At 41.6% G+C, this 20,548-nt stretch overlaps 1 protein-coding gene across 4 annotated transcripts in view; it reads left to right on the top strand.

The window, feature by feature from the left end:
* The window catches only part of LOC132825671 (zinc finger protein 85-like), a 92,222-nt gene that overhangs the window by 8,819 nt on the left and 62,855 nt on the right, over positions 1 to 20,548 (top strand). For all 4 annotated transcript variants that reach the window (XM_060841050.1, XM_060841049.1, XM_060841047.1 and 1 more), the window contains exons 2-3: positions 13,561 to 13,898; positions 14,472 to 14,522. In XM_060841050.1, the coding sequence (XP_060697033.1) occupies positions 13,700 to 13,898; positions 14,472 to 14,522 (250 nt within the window). In that variant the 5' untranslated portion in view covers positions 13,561 to 13,699. The remainder of the gene's footprint in view (positions 1 to 13,560; positions 13,899 to 14,471; positions 14,523 to 20,548) is intronic.

Below are 20,548 nucleotides of genomic sequence, written 5' to 3'. Positions count from 1 at the left end.
TGGCTTTCCTGTATGCCTTTGTGGTGAATTCTCTGTTCGGTGTTCACGTCTAGGAATGGGAGTTTGGTTGTCCTTTTCTTCCTCTCTAGTGAATCGGATTCCTGTGAGTGTGCTGTTGATGATTTGGTGTGTGTTCTCTATTTCTGTGTTTTTAATAATTACAAAGGTATCATCTACATATCTGACCCAGAGTTTGAGTTGAATTTGCCGTAAGACTGTTTGTTCTAACCTTTGCATTACTGCTTCTGCTAAGAGTCCAGAGATGGGTGAGCCCATAGGTGTGCCGTTGATTTGTTCATATATTTGGTTGTTGAATGTGAAGTGTGTTGTGAGGCACAGGTCCAGTAGTTTGAGTATGCAGTCTTTGTTGATAGGTTCAACGTCCTGTTGTCTGTTCTGTATGTCCAGCAGGTTGGCTACTGTTTTGTCGATAGAGGTGAACAGTGCCGTTACATCGAATGAGACCATGGTGTCTTCTTTGTCTATGTGTATATTTCTGATGATGTCCAAGAATTCCTGTGTTGAGTGTATAGAGTTTCTGGATCCGCTGATCAGGTGTTTCAGTTTCTGCTGTAGGTCTTTAGCCAGTTTGTGTGATGGTGTCCCTGGTGGGATGTCTGGTTTGTGCACTTTTAGGTAGTCCATAGAATCTGGGGTGTTGATGCTTTCAGGTTTCATTCTTTGTAGGTCAAACCTGGATATCTGTCTGTTTTTTTTGTAGATTCCTCAGTGTGTTGTTTATCCTATTGGTGAGCTGTGGGGTGGGAATTTGTGTTAAAGACGTTTCGTCCCCTGTCTAGGTGACATCCTCAGTGCTTCCTGTGCCAACAGCCTAAGCACTACATACAAACAACACCGGTTCCTGCATGAATGCCAAAAGAATCGAATCCTTCCAATATGTGTCAGATAGAGACCACCAGTCAACAACCCACAGGCCAGGGACACAGCCAGACAGAATGGATTCAGGATGATCCAGGTAATGATTACAGACGCTCACAACAGACGTCACAAATAGACAAGAAATCGCGTGCCAAAAATCGTTAATTTCAAAAACCACCAATCAGGAATGGACCCGGACCATAGAACAGGCCGTCACCATAGGACAGAACAGGACGACATACCGCAAAAAAAAGGCACTAAGAGAAAAAATGGCCAAACTAACACACAAGAAAGAGGACACCACAACACACACCTGGGTTAGAAACCTCTCCCACAGACACGGAAAGAACAATACTGGCCAAGGGACTCAACTACAACCACAGGGCTGCCAAGACAGCAGACTTCCTAGCAGCACTAGAATGCACTCAGGAACAATAGATTGACAGAAGAGACACAACAAACAGTGAGACAAAGTATCATACCCCTGATAACAAGGAAAAGACAAACACAACCTCAATACCAAGGAGAGGGAAGCACGAAAGTCACTAAGAAACGATAATAACAATCATACTACCAACAGACAAAGGCAGAATGATGGTCATCCTGGACAAAGCAGATTTACATCCAAAAAGCACAACTACTTGCAGATACCAACACCTACCAAAAGTGGGAGGTTGACCCCAACCCACAGCTCATCAATAGGAGAAACAACACACTGAGGAACCTACAAAAAAAACGGACAGATAACCAGGTTTGACCTACAAAGAATGAAACCTGAAAGCAACAACACCCCCAGATTCTATGGACTACCTAAAGTGCACAAACCAGACATCCCACTCAGACCCATAGTATCACTACCAGGGACACCATCACACAAACTGGCTAAAGAACTACAACAGAAATTGAAACACCTGTTCAGCGGATCCAAACACTTCATATAATCAACACAGGAATTCTTGGACATCATCAGAAATATACACATAGACAAGGAAGATACCATGGTCTCATTCGATGTAACGGCACTGTTCACCTCTATCGACAAAACAATAGCCAACCTGCTGGACATACAGAACAGACAACAGGACGTTGAATCTATCAACAAAGACTGCATACTCAAACTACTGGACCTGTGCCTCACAACACACTTCACATTCAACAACCAAATATATGAACAAATCAACGGCACACCTATGGGCTCACCCATCTCTGGACTCTTAGCAGAAGCAGTAATGCAAAGGTTAGAACAAACAGTCTTACGGCAAATTCAACTCAAACTCTGGGTCAGATATGTAGATGATACCTTTGTAATTATTAAAAACACAGAAATAGAGAACACACACCAAATCATCAACGGCACACTCACAGGAATCCGATTCACTAGAGAGGAAGAAAAGGACAACCAAACTCCCATTCCTAGACGTGATGGTACAGAGAACACCGAACAGAGAATTCACCACAAAGGCATACAGGAAAGCCACACACACAGACCAAGTCCTGAACTATGAAAGCAACCACCCCAACACACACAAAAGAAGTTGCATCAAGAACTATTGAAAAGGGTCACAACACATTGCAGTACACCAGAACTGCAAAGAGGAAGAAGAACACCTATACAATGTTTTCGCCAAAAACGGATACCCGTGCAATTTCATCAACAGATGCCTAAGGGAAAGACAACGGAATGAGGACATGCCACAACCCAAAGGACTAGCCACACTACCATACATCAGGAACATTTCCGAACTGACAGCCAGACTACTGCGACCACTAAGACTCATAACAGCACATAAACCAACAGCCACTCTCAGACAACAATTCACCAGAACAAAGGACCCGATACCCAGCATGAGCAAAACCAGTGTAGTGTACAAAATCCCATGCAAGGACTGCACAAAACACTACATAGGACAAACAGGAAGACAGCTAACGATCCGCATCCATGAACACCAACTAGCCACAAAACGACATGATCAACTATCCTTAGTAGCCACACACGCAGATGACAAGCAATGTGAATTAGACTGGGACAACACTACTATTATAGGACAAGTCCAACTGAGAACAGCCAGGGAATTCCTAGAGGCATGGCACTCATTCACAGATTCAATCAATAAGCACATCGACCTGGACCCAATATACCGACCACTGCAGCGGACAGCTGGAACTGACAACTGGAAGTGGCAGATTCAAACCACTATAAATGACGGAGGAAAGATCACAGAAGCGCTTCACAGGAGGCTCCCAAGCACTGAAGATGTCACCTAGACAGGGGACGAAACGTCTTCAACACAAATTCCCAGCTCGGCGAACAGCGCCACAACAACGAGCACTTGAGCTACAAATCTTCTCCCAAACTTTGAACCTGCATATCACTTTAAATGATCGAAAGACAAGGTAAAGCTCATATGGTTTAATATCCATAGGAAGGCCACTGACAGAAAGCATATGGACCTCCTCTTCATCGTTGTTAGCTGCTTTACCTTTTGTGCTCGTGACGGAGGAGCTGATTGGATCAGGTCATGGAGGGGTGGATGGTGGTCTAAAAGTGAATTTACCTGTGAATGGAAAAACTTTTAAAGATGGTGCTGGCTGCTGAAAGTATCTTTGCATTTCCTTTCTCGTTCCCTCCTTGCCAAGGTGATTATTAGTATGAAGACAGCCACACGTTTAACTACATTAAATTGTGACTGCCTATTTCAACATTCTCAGTCATCTTGAAGTCTGTTACTCTGTTCACCGTTTATGACATTATCAAGTTTTATACAATCCATAAACTTCTAAATTGTACTGCCTAAATAATTCAGTCATTTATGAACAGCAATCCTAACATCAAACCCTCTGGTATCTCATTCAGGTTATTCAAAAATTATTTTCCTTTAACAAATTGAGACTTGGCTAATGTGAAAGCTGTCAAGAAAAATATTTCTAAAATCTGGAACAGCAAGGAAACAACAAAATGTTTCCTGTGCTTAACCCATTTAAGAGGTAGTTTCAGTTCAGATTTAAGTGCAGAATATATTAAAATACATTCTCTAAATGAAACTTCCCAAATAAAACAGTCGGAATTACACTGACAACTTTGGTAGAGATCAACATTTTTTTGAATTTGCATTATGAAGGGGGCTAATGAAGTCTTAACAATAATTGATAGAACTGAAACAGCTCAGCCTCAAGTTCTAATATTCGCTAAAATCTTAGCAAAACATCAAACTTAAAATGCACTCTTCTTTTTGTGAGCACTCTGCATTTTTAAAAAAATGCCAAGATATTTTAATACAGTACTGTCATTTGGTGAAAGCATGACCACTGACAATTTTTTTAAATTAGGCATTGTAGAATTTCGAACACATCAGGAGCTCGAGGCACTCACTCAATTTGTTTTAATGTTACAATTTTGATAATTTTAGGATATAATGTTGTACAATTTCAATGTAAAAACAAAATCTGCCCCATTACACAGTCCACAAAATGCATTGAATTGAGATCCGGATTCAAACAAGGCAAACAGTTACTTAAAAGCACCTGGCACATGCACACAAAAAGATCACTAAAACATCCTTACCTTGGTGGAAACCGCAATGAGGAGCGCCACCCAACCACTGGATGAGGCTGCAAAGGAAATAGGAACGGCACGGTGGCTCAGTGGTTAGCACTGCTGCCTCACAACACTAGGGACTCTGGTTCGATTCCCGCCTTGGGCAACTGTCTGTGTGGCGTTTTCACAGTCTCCCCGTGTCTGCTTGGCTTTCATTCGGATGCTCAGGTTTCCTCCCACAATCCAAAGGTGTGCGGGTCAGGTGAATTGGCCATGTTAAATTGCCCATAGTGTTAGATGTATTAGTCAGGAATAAATATAAGGGAATGGACTTGTTGGGCCGAAGGGCCTGTTTTCATACTGTAGGGAATTTAAAAAGACTAGCCATGTCCTCCTGATGAAATCACACCCACAAAGAGAAAAGCCTCGCAGCGGACTACATGGCGCTGCAGTCCGAGCTCCTTCTCCCCAGAAGAAGGACTCGCAGAGTGGAGTCCACAGCTCAGAAACTGAGATTCCCACATCAAAAACCCAGACAAAGCTTCCCTAGTAGTTAATGTACTTTACTGTCAGGATCTGAGCAGACCAGCTCCACTCTTTTCCCCTTTTCCCGGTGACACCATGTTGTCCTAAAAGTACTTCTAAGGGGAGGTGTGGGGCATAAAGGCAATAATTCTAAGTAGTACCAAATTCTAACTTTTATTATGAACTAGACCCTCAAACCTTGTGTCCATAGATGACTTTAAACTTCTTTTTCCCCAAGAGGACTTTAACCCCTTTTTCACTTAAGATTAGATTAGATTCCCTACACTGTGGAAACAGGCCCTTTGGCCCAACAAGTCCATACCGACCCTCTGAAGATTAACCCACCAAGACCCATTTCCCTCACCCTATATTTACCCCTGACTAATGCGCCTAACACTATGTGCAATCTAGCATAGCCAATTCACCTAACCTGCACATCTTTGACTGTGGGAGGAAACTGGAGCACCCGGAGGAAATGTATGCAGACCTGGGGAGAATGTGCAAACTTCACACTGACAGTTGTAACTTTACTTCTAATGGGGGCTCTAACACTGATGTAACCCTGGGAACTCTAACCCTGAGTTAACTCTGGGGACTCTACCCTCAATGTAACTATCGGGCTCTAACCCAGATTTAACCCTCTTTGTGTAAGGCGACTTGTTGATGTGCAATTGTGCGAGTTACCTTAAAGATTCCATCACCACCGAGTCCCAGGAGATGAGGTGTCGACTGCGTGATAGGTTTAGAGAGAGTGAGATCAAGGTGAAGCTTACCTTGTGGGCCTATCCGTCTCATGCAACCAACACTCAGACAATTGTTTATTCAGTTCACTTGGAAGCTCCATGTATGTTGGAATCCCACTGCTGCCAAGATATGTTTGGTTCTTTTCCCAAGGATTCACACACACACACCAACGTTTACAAACAGTTAAAGTTTATTAAAGCCTGTATAAGCTGGGTGACCCCTTTGACCCTCTTTGCAGGCGTGCAAAGTCAAGTCAACTGAGGCCCCAAACAAAGAAAACACATTCCCTTTATGCAGGTCAGTTGGTCATTCTCACAGATACTCTGGCCGCTCCCCCACTGTCACATGCCACTCAAGACAACCCTCAGTCACTCCCTCACAGTCACGTGTTACCCCAGGTACAATGGTCAGATGAGATCATCCTCAGAGATAATGTAAATGCTCTAATCCTGGAGAATTGTTATGCAAATGATTTCCTGACTTAGAGATTCCCCCAGACAATGTAGATGTGATATTCCCAGCTTCAGGGGATGGCTAGAAAGCATTTCTGAATGGAAGAGATTGAATGATAGTTTAATTTGATCATAGTAGAGGAAGTAGTAGCAAATGACTGTCTAATTGGAATGGGAGTCATTCACATTCCTGCATTCCACTTCCAGAATGTTCACTCAGTGCAGTTTGATATAATATTAATTTCCAGAGAGATATTCAAATTTAATCTGTTAACATTACAATTGTGCTTGGTGTAGAACCAGAATTGCAACTGATCCCATCAGTTTCTCAACGGGTTAGGTTTAAAGTGCTTCAAAAGCCTCTCAAAAGTACTAAGCAATGTGATAGAAAGTTGAACTTGGCTGCATTTGGACTGTTCTCTTGCTTCCAAAAAGTTTAACAGCTCATCAACTAATGCCAGTCATTTCCTGACTTTCACCCATCTTCCTTTGTTCTTTCCTGTGTGAAAGAGCCAAAGTATCTAAGAAAAACACTACATCCGGAAAAGGAGACTTCTGCAAAACAAACTTAGCAAGTAAATGTTTTTGCTTGAACAGCATTTTTGTGAAACTATTCAATGGATAAAGAAAGTCCCAATGAGAAAATCTTTTTTTCCCTGTTTTTCCCACAGAGTACTGATCTTTCCCAAAGGAAAATAAAGTGAACAAATTCTTAAATTGAGATTGAGTGGCCGACAGTTTTCATTTGTGGTTGGCTCTACTTTTTGTGTTGAGTCCTTATGAAAAGACTTCAGAAGAAACCTGCACTTACTGTAGTCTGTGGCAGAAGTTTTTATTCATACAAATTGCTCTCTAGTTTTAATTAGCAAAGGTGATTTGTAGAGTTACTATTGTGAGAGGATTCATTTTAAAATCCAGAAAAGTGGTTTTTAAACGAATGTAGAAAACCACCTTAATCTTCAGAAAAAGTTATTCTGTATTATTGAAACTAGCTTTCAAAACAAAGTTTGTTGCATGCAAAACTTGCAAGACATTTGGATGTTTCGAGGTGCAAGTCTGTGTTCACTGGAATTTATGCATCTGATGTCCTGCATACTGACAATTTTGGGAAAGTAGGTGGTGTTTGGCTGATATCTTTTCAAGTGTCAGAAATGTGTTGCAGGTGGAATGCTTTGCCCCAGGAACTGGTTGACGTAGAGATCTTGAGTCTTAGGGAACAGCAGATAAAGATCTGAGGTGGAGGGAGTTATAGTCAAACAGAACGGACACAGACTCTTTGGTTTGACTCATCCATGCCGATCAAGTTTCCAAAACTAAACTACCCCCATTTTCCTGTGTTTGGTCCACATCCCTCTTAAACCTTTCCTATACTTGTCCCTGTTCAAATGTCTTTTCAATGTTATAGCTGGACTTGCATTTACCACTTGCTCTGGCAATTCATTCCCCACACAAACCACCCTCTGTATGAAAACATTGTACAGAACATAGATCATTACAGCGCAGTACAGGCCCTTTGGCTCTTAATGTTGCGCCGACCTGTGGAACTAGTCTGAAGCCTATCCTACACAATTCCATTTTCATCCATATGTTTATTCGATGACCATTTAAATGCCCTTAGAGTTGGTGAGTCTACTACTGTTGCAGACAGTGCATTCCATGCCTCTACTACACTCTGAGTTAAGAAACTACCTTTGACATCTGTCTTATATCTATCACCCTTCAATTTAAAGTTATGTCCCCTTGTGCCGGTCATCACCATTTGAGGAAAAAAGCTTTCACTGTCCACTCTATCTAACCCTTATTATCTTATATGTCTCAATTAAGTCACTTCTCAACCTTCGTCTCTCTAACAAAAACAGCCTCAAGCCCGTCAGCCTTTCCTCAAAGACCTTCCCTCCATACCAGGCAACATCCTAGCAGTTCACTTCTGAACCTTCCGTATTCTTCCTATAATGCAGTGACCAGAACTGTGTGTAATATTCCAAGTGCGGCCGCACCAGAGTTTTGTACAGCTGCAGCGTGACCTTGTGGCTCTGAAACTCAATCCCTCTACCAATAAAAGCTATCTAACCGTATGTCTTTTTAACAACCCTATCAACCTGGATGGTAACTTTCAGGAATCTGTGTACAAAGGAACCTTGATTATCCGAATGAGATGGGCGGGCACTATTTCGTTCAGGTAATTGATTTATTTGGTGAATCAATTAAATGCCTTTCCTCTGGGGTTCAGAGACTTTTTTTGTCTGCTCCCTGTTCAGATGAGGCAGCAGCATACCACGTGTGAGCCCCTGCTTTTTCCCCCTCCCCGCCTGTCCCCCTGCGCCCGTACAACACTGCTCCCTGCCTGCAGCCCCAGCCCCTGACCAATACTGCTCCCTGCAACCCCATCCATCACTGCCCCCCAACCCCAACTAGCAATGCTCTTCTGCTCAGCCCCCCCCCCCGCGCTGACCCTGTCCATCACTGCCTGCCCCTGACCATGCTCCCCTTCAATACAGCCCACCCCAGCCCCCAACACTGCCCTCCGTGCCCCCCAATCCACCCCCATCCAACACCGTCCAGCCAGACTGGACACCAACAACAAGACTACTGCTGCTGCCCGTGCACATGCACGCATCTCTCTCTCTCTCTCTCTCTCTCTCTCTCACTCTCTCAGGAGAAAGTGAGGACTGCAGATGATGGAGATCAGAGCTGGAAAAGCGCAGCAGGTCAGGCAGCATCCAAGGAGCAGGGGCTCCTGAAGAAGGCCTCATGCCTGAAAAGTTGATTCTCCTGCTCCTTGGATGCTGCCTGACCTGTGCTTTTCCAGCAACACATTTTCAGCACTCACACTCTTTCTCTCTCACACACACACCTTTTCACTGCAACTTTTTGACAGGTTCCACCTCTGCCCTGTACAGGCAACGTTGGAGAGATTATTTGGGGAAGCGGTGTTTAGGGCACACCCCTGTGTAGAACTCCAGGGAAACTGTGGGGGGAGAGAGAGGACGGGAAGTCAATCATTTGGAGACAGTGCCTGTTTAATCACTGTAAACAATAGACACGGTTAGTGCTGGAAATATGTCTTTGATGTAATGTTTTTATCGGGATCTTGATCTCATGAGGATAATTGATATTCGGATAATTGAGGTTCCTCTGTACATGGACGCTGAGGTGTCTCTGCTCAGCTACACTGTCAAGAATCTTACCATTAGCCCAGGACTCTCTATTCCTGTTGCTCCTTCCAAAGTGAATCACATCCCACTTTTTCACATTAAACTTCATTTGTCTCCTCTCAGCCCAACTCTGCAGCTTATCTATGTCCATCTGTAACCGGCAACATCCTTCAGCATTATCCACTACTCCACTGACTTTAGTGTCATCGGCAAATTTACTAATCCATCCTTCTATGCCCTCATTCAGGTAATTTATAAAAATGACAAACAGCAGTGGACCAAAACACATTCTTGCACTACACCGCTAGTAGTTGATGTCCAGGATGAATATTTCCCATCAACAAACCCCCTCTGCCTTCTTTCAGCTAGCCAATTTCTGGTCCAAACCTCTAAATCACCCTCCATCCCATGCTTCCATATTTTGTGCAATAACCTACCATTGGGAACTTTACTGAAATCAATATACACCACATCAACCACTTTACCCTCATCCACCTGTTTGGTCACCTTCTCAAAGAACTCAAGGTTTGTGAGGCATGACCTACTCTTTACAAAACCATGTTGACTATCCCTAATCAACGTATTCCTCTCTACTAGATGCCTATAAACCTTATCTCTTATAACCTTTTACAACACCACCCACAACCGAAGTAAGGCTCACTGGTCTATAATTACCAGGGTTGTCTCTACTCCCCTCCTTCTGAACAAGTGGACAAAATTTGCTGTCCTCCAGTCTTCTGGCATTATTCCTATAGACAATGACAACATAAAGATCAAAGCCAAAGGCTCTGCAATCTCCTCCCTGGCTTCCCAGAGAATCCTAGGATAAATCCCATTCGGCCCAGAGGACTTATCTATTTTCACACTTTCCAGAATTGCTAACACCTCCTCCTTGTGAACTTCAGTTCTATCTAGTCTAGTAGTCTGTAACTCCGTATTCTCCTTGATAACATTCTCTTTCTCCAGTATGAATACTAATGAAAATTATTCATTTTAATGCTTCTCCATCTCCTCCGATTCCATGCACAACTTCCCACTACTGTCCTTGATTGAGGCCTAATCTTCCTCTTGTCATTCTTTTATTCCTGATATACCTATAGAAAGCTTTAGGGTTTCCCTTGATACTATCTGTCAATGACTTCTCATGTCCCCTCCTGGCTCTTCTTAGTTCTCTCTTTAGGTCTTTCCTGGCTAGCTTTCAACTCTCAATGCTCTAACTGCACCTTTTATGTCTCATCCTAACGTAAGCCGCCTTCTTCCTCTTGCCAAAAGATTCAACTTGTTTAGTAAACCACAATTCTCTCGCTCGACCATTTCCTCCCTGCCTGACAGGTATGTACTTATCAAGGACATGCAATAGCTATTTCTTGAATAAGCTCCACATTTCAATTGTGCCCATCCTAAGCATCCTAAATCTTGCCTAATTGCATCATAATTGCCTTACTCCCAGCTATAACTCTTGTCCTAAGGTATATACCTATGTCTTTCTATGGCTAAAATGAACATAACCGAATTGTAGTCACTATCACCAAAGTGCTCACCTACCTCCAAATCTGACACCTGGGGATTTCTGCACTGCCTACGAGTTCCCTTTCCGTCCCCTGACTGTAACTCCTCTGTCTTTTTCTTTTAGCTGAGGTGTGACTACCTACCTGTAACTCCTCTCAATAAATGCCTCTGCCTCCCGAATGATCCGAAATTCATCCATTTCCAGCTCTAGTTCCCTAATGCGGTTTTCGAGGAGCTGGACTTGGGTGCAATTCCCACAGATGCAGTCAGCAGGGACACGAATGGTGACCTTTATCTCCCGCATTCGGCAGGAGGAACATTTGGCTGCCCTAACTGCCATTCTCACTATTCTAAATTCCAAAAGAGACTAATGAAAAATAAAGAATTTTAAAATACTAGTCACCTTACCAATCCAGTGCACAGGACCTTTTTTTTTTGTTCGAGGAGGAGGATGGGTGGGAGACACTACTTAAGTAGTGTTCGGGTAACGCAACCGCCCAAATATATTACTTTACTTACTCAGTAGTTCCTTATTCACGAGGTAAGTTCTTTAAAGCAGTGATTCTCCTTCCCAGCAGCTCCCCGGTTGTCGCTCCTGCTGTTACTGCTGCAAAACAAAAAGATCTGACTCTCGAGGTAAGTCCCTTTTCAAGTGGGAAACTTACCTCTTGGCAGCCCCTGCTTCTCTCTCCTTGCTGCCTCCTGAAAAATGGAGGCCTGATTGTCAAGGTTAAATGCCTTTTAAGTTGTCCCAGGAGTCTCTCTTAAACTTTCTCTTCTCACCTTAAAACTGTGCACCCTAGTTTTGAACTCCCTTGTTCCTGTTATTCACCTTATCTATGCCCTTTATAAAATCATGAACTCCTGTAAGGTCACCCCTCAACCTTCTGTAGTGTAGTAAAAATAGTCCCAACCTACTCAGTCTCTCTTATAGCAGTAGTGGAGACTGCAGGCATTGTGGCTAGTTTGAAATTGTTCTAGCTCGGACATGATGAATTGAATGGTATCATGCTTTGTAAATTGTGGTTCTATTGCAATTTTGTTTTAAATCATTAGCACAAAGTGTTCTTAAACTTCTGATAATGAACACCTTAATATGAGCAAATTATATCTTTTCTAGGCTAGAGCAATTCTGGTGCAGCAAGACTGCACCGGCAACTATCATTGTAATGCTGTGGCAGGGGCATGCACCCAGCTTATGGACTGGACCAGGCTGGATCTGCGGGGTTTTAATGTGCTGTTGTGGTTTCACTCACTTTTTGCCTACCTGATAGCTCACAGTACCCAAGCCTTATATTGCCCTGCCTTTTTTTTTTGTGCATTACCTGCTCAACCAGAGATAACAAGCTAATATTATTACCATTTTGCTATGCTCTTTAACAAAAACACAAAGCCAGAAAGTTTGCCACAGTTGTCGACAGTACTCAGTCCAGTCAAGGGGAATAGCCTTTGCTCAAGGTATCCTGGTACAATAAGTGAAAGGCAGCCTCCCGTACCAGTCCATGCCCTGCTTTGGTAGCCAGAGTGTCAGGGCCCTTCCCTCATAAAGGGGGAGGAGCTAAATGACAGGTAGCACATTTACCATCTTGACTCTTTCTGCCCTATTATGGGTCATTTTATTGTTGAATGGGAGAAGCTGGTATTATGAAAATTGAAAGTGGGTGATACAGCTATTGCTGTTGGTGCAGGGGACTGAATGGGCAGGGCAGAGGATATGCAGGGCCAATGGTGTCTCAAGTTGAGGTGGGTGAGGGAACACTAAGAGGGCTAGAGCACAAGACTTAGGAAGTGAATACTGTAGCGTAGAGGGGCTGAGTGAGAGTTTCAGAGGAAATGGTGACATTGACACTGATGGAGTGGCGAAGGGCATTGCCCAACACTGGGAGGAAGAAGGTAATTCTTCCACCCAGCTGAGGTGACTGGGAGCAACCTCAGAGCATGCTGGCATGGTCTGGTGTCATGGCCTGTCCTGCTGGTCCAAGAAAAAGGAGAGAGTCCTATTTGTGCACACCCCTATCTACAGGAGCTCCAGGATCATGCTTAAAAACTGGGGTCTATTTCCTCCTGTCTGCCATGTCTGGGGCTGATACCAGTAACAATGCGGGGCAGCTTCAGATTGACAGTGTTTGTCTGGGTGCACAATGTCCTTTTTAAGTAGGAGGCTGGCAGCAGGGGTACTGGTCATTCTGGGATATCCAGTGAGGGGTGAGTTACTGCATGAACAGTGCGTGGTAAGATTGGGAGAAATAAGATGTGATTCTCACCATGAAGACTCCAAAGCCAATTAATGCGGAGAGTTTGGTAAGACACTGCGAGAAAATTTGTTTGGTCTCACAGCAAGAATCACTCCGCCAAACTCTCTCAATTCACACTTTTCCAAAAATCCATAAGATTCATTCCACATATCTTGTCAAATGTCTTGTTGCGTGAACAAGCGTTTTTTTTAATATTTTGTTTTGTATATAAATGTTGAATTGTCTCTAAAGCTGTTTTCACTTAGTAATAAATGGAAAATTGAGTTAAAAATATCGAGGAGAAAATAACAACTGTAGGAGTCTTCTAAAAATTATGCAGATTTCCCACTCAAAAATCTCACTACTGGTAATTAGAATAAATTACAGTTGACAAACCCATCCATATGTATGTTTCAAAACTTTGATTTTTTTTGAGCTGCCATTAAATATGGAACCTGCTTTGTTTCAATGATAAATTTTAAATATAATTAGAACTGCAATAATTAATAGATTTATTTTGTTTATAGGTGTTGTAGATGCCAGAGGGACACATTAAGAGATCAGAAAGAAAAACAAAATTTCACAGCGAAAGTTAATACTTGTTTCTCTAACATTGCGCTCTAAATGTGCAAATTGTGAGGAACTGCCGTGACTGTATTTGAAGTAATGAATTCTCAAGAACCCCATCAAGCAAGGAGCCAGGATACCCATCCCATCACAGAGGATGATTCTGTTGAATGTAATGAAATTGCTTTTCTGGTGGGGGAAGATGGACAACTGCATTCCCTTCAAGAGGAGAGCCATAAGGATTGGAATCCTGAGAACAGACTCATACAGAAAAATGGGATCCAAAATCATAGAAATGGTTTGTAAAAACAAAATACTGAACTGTAAGTTTGTATAGATACCAGTTTGACATTCTTTGTTGTCCACTATAATGTGGTGGCAAAAGCTTGTCCATAGCCTACACTGGGAAACACCAGAAAGATTCAGTGCACAATTGTATTTAACTGATGAAGATAACATCTAGTGATATGTATTATTGTTTAGTCCCTAGGTGATTTGGCAATGAAATAATAGTAATCTTTTGCTTACTGTTTATGTTATGCAATGAAATTTAGACCTACTGGGCTTGTTCATACTATGTAATTACTTTTTAATTAGGTATCACTTTCCTTTACACCTATTCCTTCATGTGTGCAGGAATCTATCATGATTTTACATTAAAGGCTGACAATATAGGAAGACATTTCCAATTGTTTGCTTCCAAATAGTAGCTGTTTTATGATCAAAAGAAATACTGGGGCAGAGAAAGTGACTGCCACTGAAAGGTTGAAATTCCTTGGGTTGCTTTTTTTTTCAGTGAACTGGTTGGCTTATTTACATCAAATTTCCAAGTAGCTATTTTAAATGTTGTTAACCATTTTCTTTAAACCAGGCTTGGCTAAGGAGTCCTATCTACCACACCCAGCCATCATGCAAAATATAGGTAAGAATAATTGGAAGAATTTTGATCATCTCTGACTGGAAGTGCAGCTCTTGTATACGAATGCAGGTGAGAAATAAACACAGATTGGAGGAATAGTGCAATGTGAGTGATTCAATTTAACCTGAGATCCGCGGCCATGGCGGTGAGTCTGTGTGATGGGGATGAGGAGATTTTCAGGAAAACATTGACTTGGGGGTGGGGTTGAGCATGTGGACACATGATGACCAGGCTGCTGAGAGAGAATGAAAGTCTGCCTGACTCTCCATGGAGGGGCAGTGGTTCAGTGAATTAGTGATTGGTGGGGTGGGAGACAGTGAGGCCAGTGAGTGGCTGGGAGGTGGATGAGTGGACTGAGTCAGCAACACACCCAGCCATACCGTCCTCCTCGCACCCCAGGAAACACCCTGGAAAATTCAGGCTGAAAGGCAACCCACTTCCAATTCTCACTTTTTTGTTTGAACAGCAACAACCAACTGGGAATGTGACCCCAGTCCAATACTGACACCTCCAAGTCATGTGTGGGGAGAGAGAAACAGTGTTAATGTTTCAAATCTGATATGACTTCTTCAGGATGCATGACTTTGAGCTCACTTTAAATTCAGAACATATGAATTTTTTGAGGGATGCATCAATACTGAGAAAAGTTGACATCTAAATATTGATGCAGGAATTTATAATAGAAATATTCAAATGTGTGGGTTTAAAAATGAGAACTCTATGATATTTGCATTTATTTACTGATCCAATTACCTCCTAGTCTCCAACTCCATTTCTTCTGAAAACTATGCTGAGTTGTCATCATATCCCACTGAGAACCAAATGTGAAAATACACAGGGATTTTAGCAGGGGTGCATCCAGCATTTACAGCAGATATACATTGCCAGGTAAAATTATGCAGGCCCAGAAATACGGTGAAATAACAGAGCATGAATCTTGCAACTCGCAGATGCTGCTGCTGCATCTGAAAATGGGCGAAGTTGGTTTGAATTCACAACCACTGTACCCGAGGATAGCACTTCACATTATCAAGGAGGATGTGCTGTGGACAATGAGTGTTGTGAAAGAGGCAGTCCTAAGTGAATAACCAGCATAAGATAACATGCCACAATAAGGCTACCTGGTATTTCCTCGTGATTTCAGTTACATCAAACTGCAAATTTTTGCTATCAATTCTATGTTACGATCGAGCCCTCTACAATCACCTGATGAAGGAGCTTCGCTCCGAAAGCTAGTGTGTTTCCAATTAAACGTGTTGGACTATAACCTGGTGTTGTGTGATTTTTAACTTGGTATTTCCTCTGTCAAGTGGTTGAGTGTCAAGTGATTCATATAACCTGTTGGACTTTAACTTACGGTCTCACCCAGAGAATTTCTAAATGTCTATTCAGAAAATGATTTTAAACTAAAGAAGTATATGATATACATATGTGCATTATAGGCTGAAAAATCTAGACTATAACAAAGAGAGGCTACTCTTCTTTAGAAGATGCAACAATTGGGAAGAGTACCTGTGCTCAAAACATGACTCTGATGCATTAAGCATAAAGTGATGGTTAACTATTTCAACTGAAGATAAGACCTTTTTGTTGAAAATATATGTCTGCACTGCACAGTCTAATCTCTATTCTCCTTCCTGTGAAACAAAATGAAACTGTTTATTTTACAGAATGTTACATCTTTACACCAACCAACTCATGTCAACAGCATTATTAGAATAATGTTTTGCAGAAGAACTTGAGTAAACATTGGGCTAAATTGTTCAGTGAAACAAAACAACTTGCATTTTTAAAACACTTATCACAGTCTTTGTAAAGCACTTTGGACTTTCAATGAAAGGTAGTCACTATTATGTATATAGCTTTTTCTAATAACCTTTGTATTTAAAATCTCACTGAAATCTATGGCCCAGAGTCTATTGTCAATGGCCAAATAAGAGTGCCCATGCTCACATTTGAACTAAGCATGTTGCTGGCTCAAGCAATCTGTCTGGTCAGAATTTCATCTCTATCACCCTACAGTAGTACAACAATCGATTTGTAGTGTTCTGTACAAGGGAGTCCCAGCAAGAAGCGATAGAGATGTCATCAACCTGTCAAAGAAACTAATCACGTTCAAGAATTTGCACAAACAGGAAACCAAAACCAGAAAAATGAAATCACTTTTTTTCTTTAAAGAAGATCAGTTATATTGGGTGTAGGTAGAAACTTAAAATGTTCCAACAACGTGTTTACAAACAAATTAGCTTAAAATCTATTAATTCATAATTTAACCTCACTCCACAATGAAAACTTTTCAGGGCCAGCTTGACTGTTCAGATTTTGTCAACTCATTAAGGGTTTCTAACAGTGCTATGGGAATAGGAAAATGAAGTTCGCAGTAATTTCAACAATTACATCGTCTGTGGGGACAGTGCAGAATGTATCAGAATTGAGTAACAGACTGCAATTTTAAGACTCCTGTCCTAATCTTCATGAATCTCCTATTCTGAAGTTGTGGACAGTCCTCCTTAAACGTATCCTGAAAAGTCTGGGCTCAAAATCTTTAAAGTAAAAAAAAACTGTTTTGCAAAAATTGGCCATGTACAATTTTAAATTATTTTCACCATTGTGTCATAAATTTCACTGAGTTTTTTTTAATCATACTGACTTGTTCCAGTATTAATATTTCTGACTGCCCGGTGCTTGATTTTAATAGGTATTTCAGGTGACAATTTCAAATGTCCCTTGGTTACCTGAAAAGTAGGTTGGGAGTTTGTGCAATTGTGCTTTTTGTTTAGTTTTGTTACTATCAGAAAGGACTTTACAATAAGTCTCTGCTACCAATAAATGAGGATTCATACTGCTTCCAAAGAGAGACACAAGTCCTGAATGTGAATCTTTTCTACTGTGAGTGTAGTAGAAAGTTGACAAGCTATGTCAAAATGAAAACACTGGAAAATTTATACTTGTGTTTTCTGGGGCTATTTCCATGGAATCAAATGGAGCCTTTTTCAGAAGTATTTCATAGCCTGTAGACAGTATTGACTAAGCCATTTTTTGTTGTTGTTATTGTTGCATTATTAAATTCAGCTTTTACTACCTGCGGTGATGCGATTTGAAACCATGTCCCCAAAGCATGAGCCCAAGCCTCTGGATTACTGATCCAGTGACATTACCACAATGCTGTCACCTCTATCTACCCCTTAGTGTTAGAGTTAAGAATTAATATTTATATTATATTTAGAGCTTATTATATAAAAAGATAAAATGAATATCCAATAACTCACTCAGTCTCCTTAGACAGCATCCTACAAACCCAAGACCTCTGTCACTTAGAGCACTGGTAGCAGATGCATGGAAAAACCCATAACCTTCAAGTTTCTCTCCAAGCCATAAGCTAAGTAGATTTGGAAATACATCACTGTGTTTCACTATCACTGAGTCAAAGTCCTGTAGCTCCTTTTCTAACAGCACCAGCGTATGCTGTGCACCACATGGACTGCAGCTCCCCAAGGTATTAAAGAACTGGAGTTGAATGTAACTTCTCTGGATTTGATAGGCAACATTTTCACTCCTGATCACTAGTGAGTGATCTATACAGATGTATGAATGTTGCGGAGTGAAACAGGGTCCATATGACCAGTATATTTTACACGGTTAATAAGAACATAAAGCATAGAAGCAGAAATTAGGCCATTCAGCACATCGAGTCTGCTCCACTATTCAATTAGGGCTGATAGGTCTCTCAACCCTGTTCTCCTGCTTTCTCCCTGTAACCTTTGGTCCCCTTGACAATTAGGAATCTGTCACTCACTCTCTCTCTTAAATATACTCTTAAATATGGCCTGACCTCCATAGTTTTTTGCGGCAGTGAGTGCCATAGATTTACCTCTCTCTGGCTGAAGAAGTTTCTTCTATTCTTCATTCTAAAGGGCCTTATCTTTACTTGAAGGCTGTGTCTGTGGGTCCTAGTCTCTCTTGCTAATGAAACGTTTTCCCAACGTCCACTCTGAACAAGTCATTCAGTATTCTGTAAGCTTCAAGTCAATCCCCCCTCATCCTTCTAACTCAGAGTATAGAGCCAGAGTCCTCAAACATTTCTCATAATAAGTGTTGGCTCTCTCAGTCTAAGCTTAAGCATAACCGGTGGCCACTGAACAAGATACAGATGTTAGCCAATGTCAATGGAACATTAACACAGAAAAATGCAATCTAGACAGAAGCAGTAAATTCATTTCATCAAGCTCTGCTTGGCATTCTGTGGCATAAAGGTTTATAACTAATTTGGTATCAATCTTTGTATAAATTTCATGTCAAGTTGAATGAAGAGTTAATAAAGAGGACCCACCCATTTAGCAATGATGCCTCGATATAATTTCACACAAGATCTCATAGAATCCCTACAGTACAAGTTCGTACTGACCTTCCGAAGAGTATCCCATCAGAATCATTCCCCTACCCTACATTTATTGCTAACTAATGTACCTAACCTACACACCTCTAAACAGTATGGGCAATTTAGCATGGCCAATTCGCCTAACCTGTATATCTTTGGATTGTGGGAGGAAACCCATGCAGACACTGGGAGAATATGCAAGCTCCACACAGACAGTTGTCTGAGGCTGGAATCAAACCCGGGTCTCTGGTGCTGAGAGGCAGTAGTGGTAACCATTGAACTACTGTGCTGCCCCTGTGCAGATGCAGTGATTTTGATGAACACTGGGATTTCCTATTTTATCAACCATGATATTATAGAGTAGCAGTACAGGCTTGTGGGCTGAATGGCCTACTTTTGCTCCAGTTTTTTATGTTCTTATGTGACCAAAACTGCGCTTCAGGAGCTAATGCAAGTGTGGAGACCTCTGTGGAAATTACTTGGGAAGTTTAAACTTCTGATTGATAATTTTCCTTCTCTCTGGGACCCTCCATGAACGTCTTAAAGACTTTAGAGACAGAGACCTGGGGGGAGGGTGGGGGCGAAGCTCTGCAATTCTCACCTGTGTAATTAACCAGGAAAATATTAGATGATTTACAATGAGAACTCCCAAGTGGATTTGTAAGGAAAGGTCTTAGGGCCTCCAGATCTGTGACAATAATAGCTGCCGTGATTAGGAGTTACAACAGCCTTGTTCTTAATCTAACAATCCCTTGCCCTTTCACTCTCACTGAGAGGTGGTGACAATTTTCAAGCCTTGAAATGGTGTTATAGTAGAAAAAACGTTTTGGAAGCACTGGTGTAAAACCTGGTCTAACACCTCAGTAACAACAAAACTGACTCATCCCTGCCTCCTTCCACAACCCACCTAAAACTCTGGAGCTCATATGGCAATTGGTAAACTGAGGAGTGTTCCCTCTTTTCCAACTCCCACTCTGCTTCAGTAATGTTCTCCAGGGCTGCTGCATGTTTCTTTGACAAATGAAGTTGGAAGATCATGGGAGAAATGTGGAATGGTGTCAGGTGCTGCACACAAACATGTTTGTATGTACCCAGCATTGCAGCTGCATAGAAGATTCAGGTCTCTGAGTCTGCAGAATCCACTCTAAATGTTAACTGAACGCAGAATCCCAAGATGCAAAATCTGATCATCTTAACAGTAGTAGAATCTGTCTCGGCACTCTGGATTATTTCTAGCCATTTTTATTGTAGCGATGAAAAATGCCCAGGAAATATCTAACTCCATCCTGCTGTAAAAAAATGGGGGGAGAAGGACAGCTAAAGCTATGTGAGGGCTGAGAATATGCACTTGCTATGTACGATATGGAGAAAATGTACTTTGGGATGTGAGAACAGCAAATAAAAGGCTGAGGAATGCAACTAATTGAATAATATTATTCAATGAAAACGTGTAAATTTAAGAACTTGTGAATTAATCAATGACTGGTTTGGACAGTAACCCATCAATTTCCATATTATTTTGAAATTGGTTTTGATTTTTAGCATCAAAAATGCTCAATACATACTAAGATACCACGGTGTCATTATCTTCCCACTGAAATAAGATCTGTGTCATATTTCAGTCCAATATCAGACATGATGTTTTAGTAAA

This window comes from Hemiscyllium ocellatum, chromosome 21, assembly GCF_020745735.1.
Source record: "Hemiscyllium ocellatum isolate sHemOce1 chromosome 21, sHemOce1.pat.X.cur, whole genome shotgun sequence".
Classification (NCBI taxonomy): domain Eukaryota; kingdom Metazoa; phylum Chordata; class Chondrichthyes; order Orectolobiformes; family Hemiscylliidae; genus Hemiscyllium; species Hemiscyllium ocellatum.
The sequence above is the reverse complement of the archived record's forward strand: the minus strand, read 5'-3'. Positions and strand labels throughout refer to the sequence as shown.